General features: G+C 36.2%; 2 protein-coding genes across 5 annotated transcripts in view; one reads left to right on the forward strand and one right to left on the reverse strand.

Moving 5' to 3' along the window:
• The window catches only part of si:dkey-191m6.4 (rho GTPase-activating protein 22), a 34,452-nt gene extending 33,350 nt beyond the window's left edge, over positions 1–1,102 (forward strand). For both annotated transcript variants that reach the window (XM_059530365.1, XM_059530366.1), the window contains one exon: positions 561–1,102. In XM_059530365.1, coding sequence (XP_059386348.1) covers positions 561–783 — 223 coding nt within the window. In that variant the 3' untranslated portion in view covers positions 784–1,102. The remainder of the gene's footprint in view (positions 1–560) is intronic.
• A 4,997-nt stretch (positions 1,103–6,099) lies between these two features.
• Positions 6,100–23,019, reverse strand: mapk8b (mitogen-activated protein kinase 8b). 3 transcript variants are annotated; one of them, XM_059530368.1, is made up of 12 exons: positions 22,806–23,019; positions 20,244–20,423; positions 20,000–20,129; positions 19,467–19,525; positions 19,072–19,210; positions 17,594–17,759; positions 17,144–17,215; positions 15,489–15,671; positions 14,653–14,777; positions 14,448–14,511; positions 13,699–13,776; positions 6,100–7,344 (listed from the first exon to the last, which is right to left on the reverse strand). In XM_059530368.1, the coding sequence occupies exons 2-12, from the start codon at positions 20,363–20,365 to the stop codon at positions 7,196–7,198; spliced, it is 1,287 nt and encodes a 428-aa protein (XP_059386351.1). In that variant the 5' UTR covers positions 20,366–20,423; positions 22,806–23,019; the 3' UTR covers positions 6,100–7,195. The 3 variants fall into 3 exon arrangements, with proteins under 3 accessions (XP_059386351.1, XP_059386350.1, XP_059386352.1); XM_059530367.1 differs by lacking the exon at positions 17,144–17,215 and adding an exon at positions 16,822–16,893 and having other exon boundaries at positions 22,806–23,016; XM_059530369.1 differs by lacking the exon at positions 17,144–17,215 and adding an exon at positions 16,822–16,893 and having other exon boundaries at positions 7,188–7,349; positions 22,806–23,014.
• Between the last annotated feature and the right edge of the window lie 171 nt (positions 23,020–23,190).

Raw genomic sequence — 23,190 nt, forward strand, 5'->3', positions numbered from 1 at the left:
CTTCAAATACATTGCGAATATGGAAACATTTGGATTTGTGATGAATGAGAGCTGTGTGTGAGCCCATACTTTTAGTTTTTCTTTACATTAGGTTTTGGATTGTTTCTAGCTATTCTGGGCTTGTCTGCTTTCCTGTGAATAGGCTATATTTTATTAATAAACTGTTTAACTGTTTTGGTTTTAGCCTACACTATGTGTCCATTAGCCTCCCTTAAGCATATAAGAATAGAATGCACAAAAGAGAAAATGCACAAGTTTTGCGAGGGAAATCAAAGTTTCTTGAGGGAACGTAAAAGTTTTGCGAGAGAACGCAAAAAAGATAAAAATTAAAAATTTTCCTCCCACCACTATGACCCTTTAGGGGCTCCGTAATTTCACTATTAGTAGCATAAAATAATCTGAACTTTACAAAGCAAAATGAAACCGATTTGATAGATGTTATATTTAAATATTGCTTATATTGTTAATATTTTAAAATTGCGATCCCCGAGCATCCCTGGCATAAGAGTGCTGGGTGATATCTGTATGGTCCTCTCACACACCTGTGTTCATCTCTGCAGGCTGGAAGAGTCCAGTTCAGCTCTGTGTGCGCAGATGGAGAGACTCCAGCAAGAGATGGAACAGGAGAGGAAAAAGAAACGAATGCTTGAGATCAAACTGAGAAACTCTGAACGGGCCCGTGAGGACGCAGAAAACCGCAATCGCCTCCTGGAGAAAGAGATGGAAGACTTCTTCTCCACGCTGGGGGATCTGGCTCTTGGAAGCCGTACCAGTGACATTTAATGCAAGACAAATGAACACACCCAAAGTCTCCAAATGGACCAGAGCACTCAGGCATCTCCATAAACCACGTGGACAAATTTGATGAATGGTGTTCATCAAATCAGTCCTAAAATACAACTATTACAACTAAAGGCCTTCCAATGTGTACCAGTTACTATTTCTAGGAGATACTCACCGTTTCAGCAATGTAGCATATATTAAAGCCATTTTACACGTCGATTTACAGCATTTACTTTCTAAGAAGTTTCAGATTTAGGTGACACAGAAACAAATAGAATGCCTGAATCTGGTCTTTCGGTTAAATCGGTTAAAATTATATCATGGATCTTTCGCATGTTTAAGGTTCCCAAGAATGACAATTAGAGCAGATTCACTGGCTTCAGCATGTTAAAGTGGAAGAGTTCACCCCCCAAAAAAAAACGTACTCACCCTTAAGTCATCCAAGATGTAGATGAGTTTGTATCTTCATCAGGTTTGTAGAAATGTAGCATTGCATCAGTGTCTCAGCAATGGATGCTCTGCAGTGAATGGGTGCCGTCAGGATGAGAGTCAAACGGCTGATAAACACATCACAATAATCCACAAGTAATCCACACCTCTGAAGAAGACAAAACCTGGAACAGATCCATCTTTAAGACGCTTTCAACTTCAAACAGTGTCTTCTGGCAAATATACTAGTCTATAATCCTCCAGGGAAAAAACTGGGAAACAGGTTCAAAGTTGAAAACATATTAATGCTAGATTTGTTTTAGCTTTTGTGTTCGCCAAATCTGACGAAGAAACAAACTCATCTACATTTTGGATGGTGAGTAAGTTTGGTGAACTGTCCCTTCAAGCAGACCACTGCCCTACAAAAACATGTCAGTTTAAAAATAAAGTGGGAGAGTGAATTTACGAGGTCTCACTGACTGAAAAATGTCATGCAAGCTTTTCTGACTTGCTCCAAATCTTGGCATTGAAACAGTTTTCTTGCATATTAAGTGGTATGTCAGCCCCGTCAAAGTGACCGGCTTTGCCACTTCCAAAAAAAAGGACTGAAATGTGACTTTGTCAACTGATTGAATTTTATATATTTATTTTACACTGTTTAAGTGTATAGAAATACTAGAAAAGCTCTGTGGATGTTTCTTAAAGTGAGTGGTCTAAAACTGTCAGATTTTTGTAGACTCGGCTCATTTTCTGAACTGTTTTCCGACTGCATAGTAGGTCAAATATTATATATTAGCATGATGGCCGGTTAACTTTCCAGGCTGCTAATATGAATGTTTCAGGTTCGATCTCAAGAAGAAGAGACCCAGAAACTGGACATCACCACTGTGCCCTCAAGCAAAGTGCTTCTTGCTGCTCAACATGTTTCAGTTATCAATCCATTTGGATATTATTTGGATTTTACTAGAACAACAGCCTTTACAATAGATTTTAATGCATATTTAGAGTATGTGAAGATGTTATACATCATGATTAGACTATTATACTGTGGTCATACATGATGATTAGACTTTGTGCTGTGTTGAAATGTTACCAAGTGTCACTGTGGTGGTGTGTGGTTGTTCATAAAGGACTTATAAATTAAACAAACGGAAAGGAATGCACCTCTTGTGAAATGAGACAAAATAAAATGGACTGAAAATGCTAAAATTCTAAATCTTATTTTTAAACAGACTGAATATTTCAGAAGTGAATATGAATTATTGAATTTTTAATTATGAAAATGTGAGAAATGTTTCGAATTGAAATAGTCACAGCTTAAATAAACAACTATGTTGAATTTCAGCCCCTAAAAATGCAAGCGCAGCTAATGTAATGCATTATTTTTTCAGTTTTTTTTTTCAGCAGATCAATGTTTTTTTGTTGTTTTTTTCAAAGTCATTTGTCATAATTATTTTTACCCGTTAACCACTCTCCGTGTATAGACCAGAAAATTTAATTTCCAACTTAAATGGACACTAAAGCACAGACTTAAGTTTGGTCTCTTTTTAAAGTCATTTGGCGGATTATTGCTGAAGTAAAGATTTAATATTTTCCAAAATTGGTTTTGTGTGTAAAACTGCACAAATCTAAACAATTAGTGTCCCAAATTTGAGGCTAATATATATATATAAAAAAAGTGCATTCAGTAAGATTTTGTATGAAGTACTCCACTAGATGAAATTTCCAATGCGGTCATCTTTGAATGAGACAAAAAGCCTAACGCCAAAACCTTACCAAGTTTTGTACCATTCAGATGAAGTAAAAAAAATTAACTTTCCGATGCAAATGGTATGTTTAAGCAAACCATTCGATCCTTAGTTTCTTTAATTGGTCTTGTAAAGTCTTCATTTACCTGCAGAAACCCTTTATATGTCTTGTATATTACACTGGTGTGTAAAAGCAATGAGACAGAAGAGACTGTTCTGATTCAAACTGGTGTTTATTTTCAGTACATGTACAATTGGTATCATAAGATCCCAGCGCATTCTTTGTAGTAGTGCACTTCTCAGCATCTGTATGCTGTTTAGCGCACACAGAGCTAGCTATATATAACTAACTGTTGGGCTGGCATTACTAGCAAATATTACATACCAGCACCAAATCGTAACACGTTGGTAATTCATGATATTTTACAGATGCTTTAAATGGGACTTCCCAGGATGATCCAAGTCCAGTGGCTAAACATAACTTCAGCAAAACATCAGCCACAGATTTTCATTTTTGGTAAGATGGGTTATGTAACATTGACAATATAAGCCAAAGAAAAAAAAAAAAAAATGACAAAACATGAATTTATCTGACAGTACCAAACATATCTCTACCTCTGGGTACATAAAACTAATAAATCTAGATCTATTGATTACAACTAGCATGACAGCAGTGGGTATTGCACATGAACTGTAAAAAATGAGTACAAAGTAAAATTAAACAAAAAAGATCAAATTTACATTTCAATTCGTTGACCTCTAGGTGCAGTATACATAATGTACAAAACTTTACGTTGCCTACTATTGACAATAGTTCACTTTAGAAATAAATAAATAATGAAATCCATATTAACATCTATCTTAAGGGCAACTACGTCACAAAAAAAAGACATTATAGAAATTTAGAGTGAGGTAGTTCATCAAAGCCTACTTTGATCTGAATTCTAACATTTTTGAGAGATGTGATAAAAGCAAATGCGATGAAAAATCTTAAGTTTAAATTCATTAACTTCCCTAAAGAGAGGAAAAGAAAAATTAAGAGCACTTAACATGGATAAAACTGAATGTCTGGGATGCAACTCAAATGAAAGAATATGTACGACTCTAGTTATGCAAACTCAAACCTTCGGTTACTACACTTCCCAGCTATCCCACAGTTACATTCCTTAGCATTGCCTCATGGGAAATGTAGTTCCCGCATACACCATTCGATGCAATATCTCGCATATTTCCATAACCAAAATAAAGCTGCAAACCATATACACATACCAAAAATGTTCCAATTTGCTATTACTTTGATGAAAGACCTTCATGTGATGAAAGATCATCTTCTCAACATGCCCTGACCTTTTAATCAACATCCTACATCCAACGCTCTACAAAAATAGACACTCCAACATGATATAAACAATATTACTTTCGAAAAACCTCACCCAAATTTCTTCACCATTCTAATCATTCAGGAATGAACGCTGGACTCAGGCACTTTCTCCATTTCGAAAGCGGAATAAAAAAAACGTAGATTTTAACCCAATGATGAATGGCATTTCCAAATTTAGCGATGGATTTAGTTCATAAGGGTCATCTTGTTTACACTACATTCCAAAACACATTTTTATAAACATCAGAATAAATCTGATACTGATTTTTTTTAGCGTTAGACAGGCATTAAAAGCAGTATTTCCATTTTAAACCTTCAATCTAATAAGTCTTTATTCATTTAGAATGATTGCTCCAATCAAAACGACGCTGTTAAAAAAAAAAAAATCACCCATGAAAGCATTTTTTTTTTCTCATTGTGTAATGAATAAGATTGCATTGGCAGACGCAGTTTGGTAGTGAATTCAAAAGTACTAGAAGACCCTGTTTACACCTGATATTTAGATGCGTTTTCGTCGATCTGAACACAAGACGTCGCTTAACACAGGCGTGGAAGGGGTGTTAAATGTTTCCAGCGTGTCCACTTTTGAGCACTTCCAGAGGTAGTCGAAAACAGCGACTAAAGACCGCCTGCTCTCCGCTGACTGAGCTCATTCTTAAACATTCCCAAGTTCATTTCCTATCCGTTACCCGGCAACATCAGAATATTAAATTAGATTTAAATTCCGTTACAATGGATAAGTGTATGTGACCTTTACAAATAGCCGAAATGTTTTTCTTTTCAGTGGTTTAGTTTTGCATGCACATAAACAATAGAGAAAACTGAATAAAATGACATATGATAGGTATAATAATAATAATAAAAAAATAGGCCTACTTAAAAGGTTTCAGTTAAACACTTAACGAATTAACATAATAAGAACAAAAACAATTAATCTGTTTTGGTTCATTTTTACAGGCGCACCACATGTTTAAGGAAACAGACGTCTGAGAGCACATACGGTTTGCTTACCAAATATCACGGATTATAAAATATAATTCTGCTGTGATATGGAAAATATCTCTTCAACACATCATTTATGGCACTGCTAGCTGTTTATAGGCCTGTGTTGCTAATAACGAAAGCTGTTATAATTTGTGTTCTATTTTATTGTTATACACTACCAGTCAAACGTTTTTGAGAAGTAATATTTATGCTTTTTTTTTTTTTTAAGTCTCTTCTGCTCACGAAGCCTGCATTTATTTGGTCCAAAATACAGCGAAAACTATAATAGTGAAATATATGCTTTCTATGTGAATATATTGTAAAATGTAATTTATTTCTGTGATGCTCCCCTGTATTTTCAGCATCATTACTCCAGTCTTCAGTGTCACATGATCTTCAGAAATCATGAAAATATGATGATTCAAAAAAGACATTTATTATTAATATCATGCTGGAAACAGCCGAGAATTATTTTTTTCAGGTTTCATCGATGAATGGAAAGATCAAAAGAACAGCATTTTCTTCTGATCAATTTAAAGCATCCTTACTTGCATATAGATACACACACACAGAAATAAATTACATTTTAACACATTCACATAGGAAGCAGTTATTTTAAATAGTAAAAATATTTCACAATATTACTACTTTTGCTGTATTTTGGATTGAATAAATGAAAGCTTGGTGAGCAGAACAGAATTCTTTAAAAACATCAAATCTTACTGTTCAAAAACTTTTGACTGGTTGTGTATATATACATTTTTTAATAAAATTATTATAATTTTGTAGCTAATTATATTTCCTGGTTTTTATCTTGTTCTATTCTGAATACAGATTTTATTTAAAGCATTTGCTGCCAACTTATAAGTGACTAATGTTGTTTTTTCTTCTCCCAGCACAATTTTGATATATTTTCCTTTTTGTTTTTTTATCCATGCAGCAAACATTTCAAAAACAGCTTCCAAAAAATGTGTTGGGCTCATATGTAAATTGCACAAGCTTATTTCACAATATTAGATCAAAAAATCTGAAAAGTCCCAGATACAGTGGCCCATAGACCCTCCACTCAAAAGAACAGAAGTGGTCAAAAGTGGACAGAAGAGTGGGATTAAAACACGTCTACTCATGCTCCGATCGATCAAAACAGGGCCCTTGGATTCAAAAGCCTTTCGTATGCATGGGCCAAATACCCAATTTCAGTTCCATATCATAAAATGAAACCTTTACATCAGGCTGTACAGTGTTGAAGTGTGCTGAAAGCTGTGGGTTACTTTGTTTCAAGTTGAAATATGTACAGACTAGATTACCTATGGTGACGTTTGAAAACCCAAACATGTTTTTACAGAGCATACTACGTGAAGTCAGTCGTGCAATGACATTAGAAAGAGAAAAGAGTAGCTTACAGACCCTTAAAGCACTTTAAAAAGTGTTTATCGTCTATCTAAAATCGTGGTTAAGCACACGTCATATTAAAAACCAACTCTGCCGCCGAACACACTGATTTTACACACCACTGACTCCAAAACAGCAGTAACAGTGAAGAAACACTCATTCATCCAAAAAAAAAAAAAATGTGTGTGCCGTAACACTAAAAAATAAAATAAAACATCTCAAAAATATATTCCCCATTCATCTTTACAAGTAAACTCAAATCATTCCACATCCAAATGGCAAGATGCCGGAGAAGTAGCTTCAATCAGATGCAAAAAACCAAAGCAATCAAACAAATGCTGGTTTGGAGTAAGAGCTCTGAAGGCGCCCTCAAAAACTCTTACCTCTCACACTTTGTCAATTCAAAAGAAGGTGTGAGTTTGAGAAAGAAAGACAGGAGACTAAGTGTGATGGGTGGAAGTGGGGAGGAGGAGGACAGTCATCTGCAGCAGCCCAGCGGTCCTGCGGGCGCCTCCTGACTGCTGTCTGTGTCCGAGGTCAGGGTGGGGTCTGTGGACATGGACGAGACGTCGTTTGTGGAGGACGAGGACGTCGAGGGCTCATGGGAGTCATTGCTCACTGCTGCACCTGTGCTATGAGAAACAGAAACCATGTTTATCAGCCAGGTAACTGATGAAACACATACAAATACTGCAACCTCTTTACAGCATATGTTTACTTCAGAAGATTGGGTAAGAAGGCATTAAGATTTGATTCCTCAAATTATATTTAAGGTCAAAGTCAAATTTATTTATATAGCACATTAAAACAACAAGAATGTCGACCAAAGCACTTCACAAGCAGAGCAAGTACAGACGAATATAACAGGGCTGGATGGTATTCAGTCCAATCATAAAAAGATAATTTAAACAAAATTGTTATATACAGTGGGTACGGAAAGTATTCAGACCCCCTTAAATTTTTCACTCTTTGTTATATTGCAGCCATTTGCTAAAATCATTTAAGTTCTTTTTTTTTTTCTCAATGTACACACAGCACCCCATATTGACAGAGAAATACAGAATTGTTGACATTTTTGCAGATTTATTAAAAAAGAAAAACTGTAATATCACATGGTCCTAAGTATTCGGACCCTTTGCTGTGACACTCATATATTTAACTCAGGTGCTGTCCATTTCTTCTGATCCTTGAGATGGTTCTGCACCTTCATTTGAGTCCAGCTGTGTTTGATTATACTGATTGGACTTGATTAGGAAAGCCACACACCTGTCTGTATAAGACCTTACAGCTCACAGAGCATGTCAGAGCAAATAAGAATCAGGAGGTCAAAGGAACTGCCTGAAGAGCTCATAGACAGAATTGTGGCAAGGCACAGATCTGGCCAAGGTTACAAAAACATTTCTGTTGCATTTAAGGTTCTTAAGAACACAGTGCCCTCCATAATCCTTAAATGGAAGACGTTTGGGACGACCAGAACCCTTTCTAGAGCTGGCCGTCCGGCCAAACTGAGCTATCGGAGAAGAAGAGCCTTGCTAAGAGAGGTAAAGAAGAACCCAAAGATCACTGTTGCTGAGCTCCAGAGATGCAGTCGGGAGATGGAAGTCATCACTGCAGCCTCTTCTCAGTGCAAGACACATGAAAGCCCCCATGGAGTTTGCTAAAAAACACCTGAAGGATTCTCTGGTCTGATGAGACCAAGATAGAACTTTTTTCCCCTAATTCTAAGCGGTATGTGTGGAGAAACCCAGGCACTGCTCATCACCTGTCCAATTCAGTCCCAACAGTGAAGCATGGTGGTAGCAGCATCATGCTGTGGGGTGTTTTTCAGCTGCAGGGACAGGATAACTGGTTGCAATCAAGGGAAAGATGAATGCGGCCAAGTACAGGGATATCCTGGACTAAAACCTTCTCCAGAGTGCTCAGGACCTACAACTGGGCCGAAGGTTAAAATAACGAAGGAGTGGCTTCACAACAACTCTGGCTGGGCCATTCAAGAACAGTCACAGAGCCCTGACTTAAACCCAATTGAGCATCTCTGGAGAGACCTGAAAATGGCTGTCCACCAACGTTTACCATCCAACCTGACAGAACTGGAGAGAATCTGCAAGGAGAAATGGCAAAGGATCCCCAAATCCAGGTGTGAAAAACCTGTTGCATCTTTCCCAAAAAGACTCATGGCTGTATTAGATCAAAAAAAAATTTAATAAATGTGCTGTGCGTTGTGTGATTTTAGCAAATGGCTGCAATATAACAGTTTTAATTGATACTTTAAAAAGGCTTAATGTAGGAGAAGCTCTGATAGTTAAGGGTAGTGTGTTCTAGGGATGGGACGGTATGAAAATTTAATATCACGATTATAGTGACTAAAATTATCAATATTATCACGGTTTTGTTGAAACGAGATGAAAGTGTTCAAAAATAGTTGATGCTCACACTGAAAACATTTCAGCAAGTTTTATATTTAATAATCAACAAACAACTAATAAAACAAGCAACTCTATGCACTTAATTTAAAGAAAGATTAAATTCTGTGGCATTTCCTTCCTTACAATGAAAAGTGTAGAAGCATAGAAAAGCATAGAAAAGTCACTGACTTTCGCCATTCCTTCTCGAAAAAAAACAAAAAAAACATTGCGCGCTGCGCTTGCGTCAGACTGTTGCTGGCTGGACATGATTTAATAGTGAGTTATTAAAACCGCGATAATCAAACACGGTTTTAATGATAATTCATTTTTAAACGATATTATTAACCTTCAGCACATTTTATCACGGTTATCAATAAAACCGGTTATCGTCCCATCCCTAGTGTGTTCCAAAGTTATGGAGCATAGAAGGAAAAAGACCTATTGCCTTTTGTTTTCAACTGAGATTTTGGGACATTTAAAAACAGCTGGACTGAAGATATGAGTGATCTCTAAGGAGAATAGAAACTTAAAAGTTCTGATATATGGTTTGGGGCAAGTGCACGTAGAGCTTTAAACACTTATGTTAAAACCTTGAAATCAATTCTTTGTTTCACGGGAAGCCAATGGAGAGAGGCCTGTATGTATCGGGCCGATTTATGATATATCGGGCCGATTTTTTAGGGTTTAACGTGTATTGCATCGGATGATGGGTGGATGCTGCATTCGCCGATAGTTTTTTCCCGGCATTATTTACAGACAAGAGTCCACAGGCAGCTCTGTGTTGCTGGAGATGCTGCAGTTCACACTGCCCCTCCCTCACTAGCAGAGTGGAGGAAGCCCGCTCTGGTAAGTTTTAAACTTTCAGAGCATCGTTTAACTGTTTGACTTAGCTGAAATATTGCCATACACTTTGAAAGTGGAAATGCGTTGCTCTGTATATATATTAAAATATCCCAATGTCATTTTTTCACAATATCGTGCAGCCCTAGCGTGCAACTATAGCTAAGAAAGTTTGTGGGTCAAAATGGAAACCACGAATGCCGAATGCCTCGTGTGTAAAACTGCTTGCCATTGTATTTAGGGAGTTGCAAACAGATAAGTTGTAGGCTATCCGTATGCATACGGCAGCTGTTACGAACACTGGTCATAGGATTAAATAATGCAGAGTTGCCGACGTTGTTCCGTGTTTTCGTGGTATTTGTAGGAGTTTTATTCAGTGACCAGGTGGCTGAGGTTTGGACGCGTGCTCATAAATGAAGCGATGTGGTTGCAACGCGCATGAGGTTCAGCACGCTCGTTTGTCCGGGCGCGTGCTTATGCCGTGGTAAGATGAAAACAGCTCAACTTTTCAGAATGCCGCAAGTGAATGCAGGTCATGTGACAAAAAACAACCGACCTTTCCATGACAACATCGGAAGCTCATCCGAACAGCTGATCATAGCCGGACAGGGCGGGATTTTATTTCTCATCTCCATAAATATATGTAGTAGTAAAGGGCTAGAAATCCTTTGCTTATACTTCCTCGTCATTGTGGAGAACGCAGTTCATGATTGCATAGCAACGACAGACGCCACGGGAGCACAAGCACTAGTGAAAAGGAGAAAGCATTAGATGCGATATGTGAACTGCGTAAAATATATATACTAATTTGAATCATTAATTCAAACTAGGGATGGGCGTTTTCCACAAATATCACATTCGAATATTTGAGCTCACAAAAAACGAATATTCGAATATTCGTTTATTTAAATTAAGTTTAATGAGTCAGACGTTATTTTTCAGCAACATTTGTTTTCGTCATTTTGAACAAGCTTACAATAAGCTTGAACATTACACATCGTGTTTTGTAGCTGAAAACCTTTAACAATGCGTGCAAACAAACAAAAGTACAGATTAAAGGCAAAAAAAGTGAACAAAGAAAAAACGTAAAGCAGCCTGCAGCAATTAGGCTATTGTACAGAATGTAGCTTACACTTAACTTTTAAAATGTCAGCAAATCTTTTTTGCTTTTTTTTCTATTGTTTCAAATGTTCTTGTTAAGAAATACGGGCATGTAAACATGATTGGGGGAAAGTCGGCTCCTTAGTCTGTTAACAATAAGGCCGGCCGCGGAGAAAACTTGCTCTGACGGCACAGACGTTGGCGGGACTCACAAATAACGGTGTGCTAAGCGAATAAGTTTTGTGAAGCGCTTCGTGTTTTCGTTTCACCACTGAATGGGATCCTCATCTGGTGGAATACATGGCTCCAGCAAGAACTGTTCCCACTCGTCTCGGCTGGACTCTCTGTAATCATCGCTAGAGAACTGGCTCAGCCTTTTCGAACGAGTGGGCATTGCATCTTCTTCATCGTGGCGACTGCATCCGCACCACTCGCATCAAGGAAAATGTTCTGATAATGTTCAAAAAATTTTTTTTTTTCTTACTTCTCTCATGTTTTCATCGAGAAACCTGAGATGTTTGTACCGAGGGTCTAGGGCAGACGCGAGAAGAGGAGTTTTCACTGCATTCTCCAAGTTAGCGGTGTTTATTCGTTGCTTGAGAGATGCTGCAACAATGTTCTTGGGTCACTTTCTGTGATTCTCCACGGCATATTTGAAGTACTAGAAGACCGCAGTTCTTTTAGGGGGCGTTCACAAATCGCGTTTTTATGCGCGCTCAAGTTCGTTATTTCCAATGTAGGCGCGCGGTATGCACGCTCATAATGGAAGCGACGCGGTCGCGATGCGCACACGGTGCGACGCGGCCCCGTTTTTTCCAGGCGCGTCCGAACAGCATCGAGTTAAAAGCATCTCAACTTACAGAATGCCGCAAGCGCACCGCGGGTCATGTGACAAGAACTAAACATTCAGCTTCATTCTTTCCTGTAACCACGTTGAAAGCTCAGCCAAGATGAAGGAACAGCTGATCATAGCTGTATATGGATTGCCATTTTGAAATAAATTTAGTAGCAGAGCTACTAAAAGCGATTTTTTTTGTGCTGCAAATCCATTTATCCTTTGCTGAAATTTCCGCGTCTTCATGGAGAGAACGCGTCGCCTCAGGAGCGCTTCTGCCCGAGCGCTTTGGAAAGAAGGAGAAAGCGGAGTGCATAGCCTTTTCCACACCTTATTAGGCGCGATATGTGAATGGCCCCTTAATCATTCATTAATTATTTTTTGCTTGCATACACCTTCAAATATGCCGTGGAGAATCACAGAAAGTGACCAAATTAGGTTTTATTGTGAACTTTTTTTTTTTTTTTTTTTTTCGAAATTCGAATATCATTTTTATTTATCGAATAATTAGAGCAGAACGAATATTCGAATGTTCGACTATCCGTGCACATCCCTAATTCAAACACGCTTAAAATTAATTCAGACTCATTCATAAATTCCTCTTTAATTAATGGATAATTCACAGTTTTCTTTTTTTTTTTTATGAATATCTTGAGTCTTCTTGAATAAATGATTAAAGTAAAAAATTAACAGTCGATTTTTGCCACCTACTGGAGTAATGTAAATAACACAATCTTTATTTGAAGAGACTCCTTTCACTTCAGCCATTTTATTGGTTATTCCTCAAAATTGGCAAGAATAAAAGGAAAAAATATTTATTCTTCAAGTATTTCAAGTATTTCAAGTAAAAAAATTAAAAAATAAAATAAAAATCCATATCGGTTGATCCCTAGTGATGACTGACTAATTCCAGCATACAAAGCATTGCAATAAATTAAGTCTGAGGAAATAAAAGTGTGAATTACATTCTCCAAATCCTGAAAGGGGAGGAGGAGCTTTAACTATCGTAGTCGCTTTAGCTGGAAAAAGCTGGCCCTGATCACTAAATTTATTTGTTTGTCAAACTTATATAAGAGCATATAAAAGAGAAAATAAAACTGGACCCAGAATCGAACCCTGTGGCACCCCGCAGGTGATTGGCATAAGGGATGATGAAAATTCTCCAAATTCTACAGATATGCTCCCATTTGATAGATAAGACTCAAACCAATCGAAAGCAGCATCACAAATGCCTGCCTCACAATTTAATCTTTTTAATAAAATGACATGGTCCACAGTGTCATGAAGTGTTATGCTTCAAATAAGGAAAAAGAAAACATCAGGTGAGAAAAATAAACATCATTCAAAACATATCTTGAATTAAAGATTTGTAGAGTTCAAGATTCATAAGCTTTGAATTAAGGATGGTTTGAAATATTTACTAGTGATTGAAAATGGTAAAGTTATTCATAAATAATAATTCATAAAAATATAAATGAATTAACCCTAGGTAGTCAGGTTTTGAGATTTCACCCAATACATTGGTAAACCCTGGATTGATGTTCTTAAACTGAATATTCCCAGTCAATAAGGTTGATTCGACATTGTATGAACTACTTTCTAAGCAAGAATTAATTTGCTTGACATTTAATTGTTTTAACATAAGGCATGTGAAGGCATGTGACTTTAAAACTGAATATAATTTAAGCCAGGGTTTAAAGCGGCCCTTAACCTGTGCTTTAAAAAAGATTAACCCTGGGGTTAATGTTGTGTGAAAAGCCTAACACAGAGATGGTTTCATAAATCAAAGAGGAAACTAACCTAGGGCGGCCGGCTGTCCTCGGATAACCCCGTTTTTCGTCCGTTCCTCCAAGTCCAGCACTTCCTTATATATCAGCTCTGATCAGGGAACAGATACAGAAGAGCTAAAATTACATTCAAAATTTTGTGTCCAACAAGATCCAAACAAACAGAGAAAATAATCATGCATACGAAAAAGCTTTCATTTGAAAATAATTTGATTTAATGAAATGCAAAAATAGGCATTCTTAAAACGTAATTTAATAAATCAATTTTATTAAATTAATTTAAAAAAAATTATGTTCTTTGTTGAATTTCCTTTAAAAAAAGGTTGTGCTTAATACCGTTAACTTGATATAAAAATAATTTAATTCAACGGATTCTAAAAATAGGCATTATTAAATACTTTAATAGATACATTTTGAATTGAATTGAACATTTTGAAAAAATGGTTTTATTTGTTGAATTTCCTGAAAAAAAAAATAATTATAAATCATTGAAAAATATTTTTATTTGTTTAATTTCTTGAAACAGTTCATATATTGTAATATATACTGTCAGCTTGATCAAATTTAAACTATTTTAAAAAATTTGCATTAACAATTTTATTATATACATACACACACACATATATTGTAATATATACAGTTAGCTTGATATAAAACTAGTCAATTAATGTAATTAGCGAATTAATTTTGTTCCTAACTAACTCATCAGATACTAAATATTATAATTGTATTACAATCAAGGATTTAAACAACAAAGCAGACCTTTCCACTCTTCGACTGTGTGTTCTCTCTCATCTAGCTGTTTATCCGTGATCGCCGGTGGAGGCTGAAACAAAGCAGATGAATGTCAATCAGTTACATCAACAAAGGAAAGAAAAAAAGACATCAGGTGCTCCATCAGTCCTTCTCTCTGGAGAGTTCTCGCTGTGCACGCTGCAGCACAGATAATGAACGCTGAAGCACTCACCGCTTCCACTTCTGACGGGTCGTACCACACGTTGATGTAAGGGTGCTGGAGGGCCTCGTCCACCGAGATTCGTTTAGACGCATCGATTACCAGCATTTTGGATAACAAGTCTCGTGCTTGACTCGCTGCAAAATAATTGCATTTAAATCAGAAACTGAATTGAGAGGAAATTCGCCATGGACAATCATGCTGTTCTTGGATTACTGTGACTTGATGAGAGTTTAATGAAAGGAAACAAACAACAGTGTGCGTCTGGAGAAGCCAAATTGAAACAGACTTCAGCAAAGCAGAATCGTGAATTAAAGGCACCTTTAAATAAAGCAACAAGTCTTTTTGATTACAGTAATTTTAGCACTGTTAAAGATCTTTAAAAATATAGGCTGAATCTTAAGAAAATCATATACATTTCATATAATATGTAATAATCGTATGTTTATTAGCTTCATGTTTCATCCGTAGAAATGTTTTTTTGTGGGGTTTATGTACAGAACTAAAAACAGAAGTGTTTTTTTGAGGTAGTGTGTATTGTAATCTTGTTAAAACGAATTTAAGAAAACTTATCGAAAAAAGTCTTGTTCAGGAACCTGTATCGAAGTCACTGCATCAGTATCAAAAACTTTTGAAGCCCTACATTTACTCATAGGTACCATTTTTAATAAATAAATCACAATTATAAATATCTGATTATTGCATCTTTGAACGTGGCTCATCCAATCAGAACTCGCCGTTTCTAATAGCAGGCTACAAAAAAAATCAATATTTACAGAGTAACAGAGTGCTATAAAAATACAGCAAGGTTTTATGGCAGGTCGAAATGTTAAAGAAGTATCCCTCACCTTTCAGTTTGTTGTGGTCGGAGTCTGCAGGGAAGAGCACGTCTGGGAAGAGCTTCTCAAAGCTGTATCCAGCGTAGCGGGGCCGGTTCTCCACATACGTCCTCACGGACTGGTTGAGCTTCAGCATGAACTCCTGAGACGGCGTTCCCAGCTGCTCGATCACCTTGTTCCACTGGTCGATGTCTTCAGATCACAAGCTAAGGAAAACTACCCAGTCTCTTACCTGACTGCCAAGTCACATACATATACAGTTTCACTTAGAGCTTGAATTATTAGCTCGAATTGAGCAGCTTACCTAATTAAGTTAACAATGAATGTAGCACGTAACATTTCCCTGATCTGGTGTGACGTGTAAAGTCTTTTTCAGTCCCCACTGAAAGTGAAAATGTTATATTAACACAAATGTGTGTGTGTGTGTGTGTGTGTGTGTGTGTGCGTGTGTGTATGTATAGCTTGTGTGTGCGCATGTGTGTAATCTCTAAATGTTTAAAAAAAAATAATGTTATTAATCATTTAAATATAGTAAATGTGTATATATTTGACATTTGTATTTATTAATTTAAACATGCTTTTGTGTTTTTGAATGAAGTAATTTCTGCTCACCAAGGCTACATTTATCTGATCATAAAAACTATGAAATATTGTGAAATATTAAAATTCAAAATAACTGTTTTCTATGTGCATATACTGTAAATTAAAATTTATTTCTGTGATGTTCAGCTGTATTTTCAGCATCATTACTCCTGTCTTCAGTGTCACATAATCCTTAAAAAAAAACAGTATAATATGATGATTATATATATATATATATATGCAAATAAACTTTCAAAATATGGTGGTAGAATAAATTATATAATTTATTTGGGAGAAAATATATATAAAAATGTAACCTAAAATATATAAATAAATATTATGGAAAATATATTATATGAAATATATGTATGCATAATTAAGCAGTTATGGGTGTTGTGTAATATGTAGAATTATAAATGATCTTTTTTTTTTCTCTCTACTCTGCTTAAAATAAAAAAATAAAAATGCATTAAAAAAAATGCTGCACACACACACAGAACAAATTGAGGGATTTTTACTATGGTCTGTGTTAACCAAGTGTCTGAATAAAACTCCTGACAATTTCATGTGCAAGAAAGCAACTACTTTTGTTTGTTTTTGTTTACCTTCTATCACAAATATGAAATGTATTAACCTTTTTATCAGGTCTTGCACATCAATGGCAAAACACATATCAAGGGTAAAGTAAGTGAAATAAAAAAAACTAAACACACACACACACACTCAGAATGGGACAGTAAAGACGAGCAGGTAAGGATACGGTCTGTGCCAGGAAACAACACACTACCTCTGACCATTTCAGCCATGATGCAGCCAACAGACCAGACATCAACTGAAACATGAAATGACCACCAAATTAAAAATGGCAAAAATCGAACAATGAAAAACAATAAAACAGAAATGCAAGCACACACACGTATAGAAGGAACAGGGGTGCATTGATGTGGATGCAAACATCTCAGTGTGCGTCAGGCAGGATAACAACGCCCAATAACAGAGCAAGACACGGACATCCAAGAGGCCCAACTCTTCACAAAACAGCACAAAATCCAAGCAAACAACTAGAGGCCGAACAAGGATACAGTCCCTCCCTGGAAAAAGGATTTTGTGCCGCACCATCTCTGCCATAATACAGCCCACAGCCCAAATATCCACTAAACCAGTGTAGCATAGAGGAAAAAGAGAAGAAATAAGCAAAGCATAAAGGGCAGCACGACTGCTTGAGATTTGTCCACGCCAATTTTTCCTCAGCGCTACCATCCAGGACCAAAACTCAGCATTTTTGGCCTTCAAATTTATTTGAACCCCTTTCACTTCCCAAGTAAGACTCAGTGACTAATGCTTTTCCTATCTAGATGCTCAGTGCTACAGGCAAACCCATCCAGTGTGCTTGTGCATGCAGAAACCACTCCAAACTAGTTCCCTCAAGGGGCTTTAACGTTAACACACCACCGCCATTTGTGGTGGATGTGTTCGTTTGGGACTCTTTACGTGGGCATGCTGCAAAGCAGTGATATCAGGTGAGCACTCACCATTGGCTTGGTAACCCATACCCAGAATGACCTCGGGAGCACGATAGTAGCGTGTCACCACGTAGGGAGTCATGAGGAGGCCAGTGGCAGCCGTCCGGGCCAGACCGAAGTCCAGGATCTTCAGAGTACAGTCTGATTTCACTACTATGTTACTGGGCTTCAGATCCTAATGAGAGAAGAGGTCAGGGGTCAGAAGGAACGTCACATTCTCACATTCCTACAGTTTGAAAACTAGGCCCTTGAGTTTGATTTTTTTCCAAAATTATTTTTATTGGTCTTTTATTACAGTTTAATTTACAATGCAATAAAAAAAAAAAATGTGTTACAAAAATTTAATTTTTAGTGCCCTATGAACTTCCCAAATTCCGTTTTATTTTTACAAAATTCTGTCTCAATATTTCTGGACTCTGTTTTAATGGTTTAATTTTATTTTCAATAATCAAAAAGCAAGTTTAATCAATTGAAAGTTAAACAATTTTTTTTTTTTAATTGTACAATAATAGGACCCTACGAAATTCTGTCGCCAATAAAAAAAAATTCAAATAATGCAAATTTACACTAAAAACTGTGGCAATCAAGAGAAAGCAGAAGACACACCAAATAATATTTAAAAAAATGCAGTTAAATACAAATTGAACAATTCCTTTCATTTTTGTTCCAAACAAAGTGATTCACCACAAATGTTTCTGTTAAAATAAAAACATAGGAAAATTGTGTAACGTAATTTTTTTTTTTTTTTTTTTTATAAATCAAAGAACCCTTACAAACATGGGTTTTGTCCTAAAAAGCTTGTAAGCTGCCAAACTAGGCAACATTTATAGTCATCACCCCCTACATGAACGCCGTCTTAATAATTGTTTTTATTTTGGGCAAAATTTTGTATTAAAGTAGAGGGAAATGTAGATTATACATTTATTTCAAGATAAATATATAAAGTGCTTAAAATATAGATACAAATTAGTGTCATTTAATTCAAAAGTTAAAAAAAAAAAAAAAAACATTTATCTTTATTATTATTCGCTTTCTAGGTCATTTTGTGTAGTTACTAGAGGGGACAAAAAATACAAAATATATATTTTAGTGCGGACAAAATTCTGAAAAATAATGAAATGTATGCTTTTGTTTTAATACTCCATATACATTTCAAAAATATTTTCATAGATTTTTTTTAATATTTATGGTCAGAAATCACGTGATTAACTGTTATAGGTATAAATGGGTTTATAAAATATAGTCTTTTGTAAGCGATTGTCCTACTTGGGGGTCCTTAGCATCAAAAGCTTGAAAACTCCAGATCATGATAAAACTTAAACTTTACTGACAACAACATAGCATTAGTCTTTCTAGTGCTTTTACAGACGGAGAGCTTTTTATATTTTATGATTACTTTATATATGTATAAAGCAGACAGCAAACCAGTTCATTAGGCTTTGAAATATAGCAAGTGTGTGTGTGTGTGTGTGTGTGTGTGTGCGTACCCTGTGTATGATGCCAGCAGCGTGTAGGTGTTTGATGCCGCAGAGCATCTGATAAAGCAGGTATGAGAGTCTCTCGTGGTCCAGCTCCATCTGAATGACCTGGCACAGGTTAGCATCCATCAGCTCCATCACCAGATACCTGCAAACAGGAGACGCACGAACACCAATCAACAAGCATGCAAACACAGATCTGGGAGTTATGCATGACTTATAAGATGCAGTGGCATCTACTGTACATGCTGTACTATCAGTAGCTTGTTAGTTTCATCTCTTTATTTAACCCATTTGAGTTAATCCTAGGGCAAATATATATTATGTATAACAGATTTGACAAACCAAAGGACCTTTCACTTCCATTCTAATACAATGTTTAAATCTCAGCAGAAATAACTCACACATCCTGGAATTCTTCAAGTGTCTTCTGAGGCGTGAACACATTCAGTAAGCCAATGATCTGTGAAATGAAAGCATACTGCATAAAAGCTGATATATGATTACAAGAACTACAATATTACAAAATTAACTACAATGGAAGTTTAGAATCAGTACTTTTTTTTTAAAGAAATGTATCCTTTTATTCAGCAAAGATGCATTAAACTGTAATTGACCATATTTACATTTATAACTATTTCTATTTCAAATCAATGCTTTTCTTTTGAAATGTCTGCAGAATGGATTTCAAAGAATCCTGAAAAATATAACGCATCACGTTTCCACCAAAATATAACGCAGCATGAAAACATTGATGATGTTTTATTGAGCAGCAAATCAGCACATGAGGATGACTTCTGAAGGATACACGCAATAATATTTAACAATATTGCTATGTTTTTGATTGCCTTGGTTTGCAAATGAGGCTTCAGCAACTTCACAAACCTCAAGTGTTTTTACAAACACACAGACAGAGACCGAGCAAAACATGTCTTACATTTTTGTGGTTGACGCACTTCATCAGGACCAGCTCTCTGTAGGCTCGTTTAGCGTGGGTTTGGTTCTGGAAGGGTCGGCTAAGTTTCTTAATTGCAACATTTCGTTCAAGGACATGGTCGTACGCAGAGCTACAAGACGAAGAGAAAAAGCTTTCATTCACCACACTTACTATCATGAGCCATCTTAACAACGATCAGTTTCTTTCATATTTTAGAGGCTGATAATAAATCCACTGAACTCACCAGACGATGCCTTGTGCTCCAGATCCGATCGGTCTTAGATTCTGATAGCGCTTCAAAACAGTGAATGTGGAGTCTCCTACATCTAAGCTGTAGTATTCCTTCTCACGCTTATTCCTGTTCATGCTGAAAACCGTGCTGACTGCGTCTTGAGCATTCAAGAAGAACTTCCCCTCCAAAAATCTGAAGAGACAAAAAAAGAAAGAAATTCATGAGTGCATTTTAACCAGGTCCTGCATTTGTTTCGGTCACGCTGTTGAAAATAAATAAATAAATAAAGTTATGTGGTTTGCCAATAAAGCACACTTTCAAAACAACCTTGCCTTCAAAGTTAGGTAAATACATAAATGCAATTTGATTATTTAATCCTAGACTAAAATAATGCAACAGAGCAGTGCAACTAGGAATGCAATTTTGTATATTCATCTTCTATTAGTTATTTTTTGGTGTCTATGTATAAAAGAGGAATAGTTTGCATATTGCAATGTTTTTAACACGATTTGTATTTGTATAAGGTTTAGTCTAACGGTGCCATTTGACTAGTTTAATGATCTTTCACGACTAGTGCTGGGCGTTAAAACAATAACGATAATTATTGTGTTACAGTCAGAAGGCTTTTCAGTCTACAAATCACCATCGTTTACCATGATTTACTGTAGAAACACTAACTGAACCATGGTATTGTGCCAATAATGTAGGATATTTTATCATATTATTAATGTAGACATGAAGTAAATGTATTAAAGGAGTAATGGAATATAATTACAGTGTTTTTGTGTTTAAGCTACAGCGTTTGTGCATTTATACTACCTGTATTTTTCATACAAATACCTAGAAACAATATAGTTAAATTTTACTATGGTATTGAGGTGCATTACTATGGTTATTGTGATCTAAATCTAAGACTTTTCTTTTTTTGCCGGTCAATGATACATATTATAACAATTTTGGTTCAGTGAACAATATGCATAACTAAACATTGAATGGCATGAAAAGTTCACAATATCAATATATTTTCTTCATGTGCTGCCATGAAAGTCTGTGCACTTCAGAAAGCGCGTGACGAATCTGAGCTTAGAAGCGTTATAGTGACTTGAAGCAGAAATACATATTTAAACAGGTACATGGTCAAGTCTTTATTTATATAGCGCTTTACAGTATGAAAATAGGAAGATTACTGCATACAGTACGACTGTAAATCTGTAGAAGACAATTCAATTCACGATCGTAAAACATTAAATTGCATCACAGATAATTAATTTTTATGTTATCCATTATCACACACACACCCACACACACACACACACACACAATGGGATAAAAGTTTGGGAACAGTAAGACTTTATAAAGAAGTCTCTTCTGCTCATCAAAGCTGCATTTATTTGATCGAAAATACAGAATACAAAAAACGTAATCTTGCAAAATGTTATAACAACATACTTTTTTTTGGAAACTTCAATACTTTTTTCCAGGATTCTTTGATAAATAAAAAGTTCAAAAGAACAGCATTTATTCAAAATATAAATATTTTTCTAACAATATAAATCTTTGGTATCACTTCTTATCAATTTAACACATCCTTACAGAAGTGTTTTTAATGTACATTTACATTTATTTTGACAGATTTTATTTTTTTTAAGCCTAGACTAAATGTTAACGTCTTCCACTCAGTCTGTGTCCTCCACTATATTTCAGATGCATTTTGTCCTTAGAAATATTTTATTCACTACTGATCAATTTATTGATTATTAATTAATCAATAAATCAAATATGTCACCGATTATTATTTTTTATTAATTATTTCAGCACACTGTGTTTAATGGTCCATACTTGAGTGCTCAGGGCTTTGCATTTTAATTCATACTTCAGATGTTGCATTCTTAAACATCAATGTGAATGGAAAGTGTCAATCATCTCCTAAAATAACATGGAGAACCGCACCCGAATGCCCTGAATTCATCATCTCACAGCACCATCCTCAACCAAACACCTCTCTTTCTCCGCTAGGACTCCTCAAACCTGCACAGAGTACATCCCACTCAATCCAAATCGAATCCAAACCGGTTTAAGCGGTGAAAGACTATCTGCACGATCAGAGCTGAGTGAGTTATGCCTCTCAAAGCTCCAGAACCTTCTCTGAAACATCACACACAATGCTGTCAAGGAGGTTTGAGACACAGCCAAAATGAGACGTGGACATCAGGACACCTGCAGACTGACTAAAGAGTAGATTTATAATGATTTAATACCAAAAACACTATGGATGTGTGTGTCATAGTAACGTTATCAATCGTCGTGTGGTAAACATACAGTTACCACGGAACTAATATACCATTAATGTACCACGGTACCAGAATTAGCTCATGTGTCATATCGATATTTAAAACACAATGATGTCCAGTAAGTTAAAGAACACACCAAGATGTTAATTCAACTAAATATCCAGTTTAAACGCGCGAGTGTTTACTGTGGTGTGTTACTGGAACAAACTAGCGTTAGCGTTAGCGTTACCCTCCCCCACAACACACCTCACAAACATCAGCGGTTAAACTGCTGTTTACTCACCCTCTCAGAAGATACAGAGCCAGCTCAAGAGCAGGTTAAGAACAGCTCTGGCGTCTTCTACACTCTGAGCCCCGCGGTATGTTGTATTCGTCTTGTTTTTCTCTTGAAGACACTAGCTCTGCGCGCACTGAGCTTCCGTCCACTGGCAGGCCTTGAGCTGCGGAGTGCGGACACTTGCGTACTACGTCACTGAGTCTTTGCGTGGACGTGACGTGCGCAGTTTCTGCGTTTTCCTCGGCGACGTCGCGTTGTTTATTATATGTGAGAAAAATCTCAATGGTTAGGCTTTCGTTCACCATTACATAAAAAAAAATAATACTTATATATATATATATATATATATATATAAATTGTTCACCTACAGACCGGAATGACTCAGTATATC

The sequence above is a fragment of the Carassius carassius genome, chromosome 39 (assembly GCF_963082965.1).
Source record: "Carassius carassius chromosome 39, fCarCar2.1, whole genome shotgun sequence".
Taxonomy (NCBI): domain Eukaryota; kingdom Metazoa; phylum Chordata; class Actinopteri; order Cypriniformes; family Cyprinidae; genus Carassius; species Carassius carassius.

Coding starts and splice junctions, on each gene's coding strand:
- mapk8b (XM_059530368.1), bottom strand. CDS start 20,365: ATGAACAGGAATAAGCGTGAGAAGGAATACTACAGCTTAGATGTAGGA. Junction 20,130..20,243: donor GGAGCACAAGGCATCGTCTG/GTGAGTTCAGTG, acceptor TTCGTCTTGTAG/CTCTGCGTACGACCATGTCC. Junction 14,512..14,652: donor ACCCGTCAGAAGTGGAAGCG/GTGAGTGCTTCA, acceptor GCTTTGTTTCAG/CCTCCACCGGCGATCACGGA.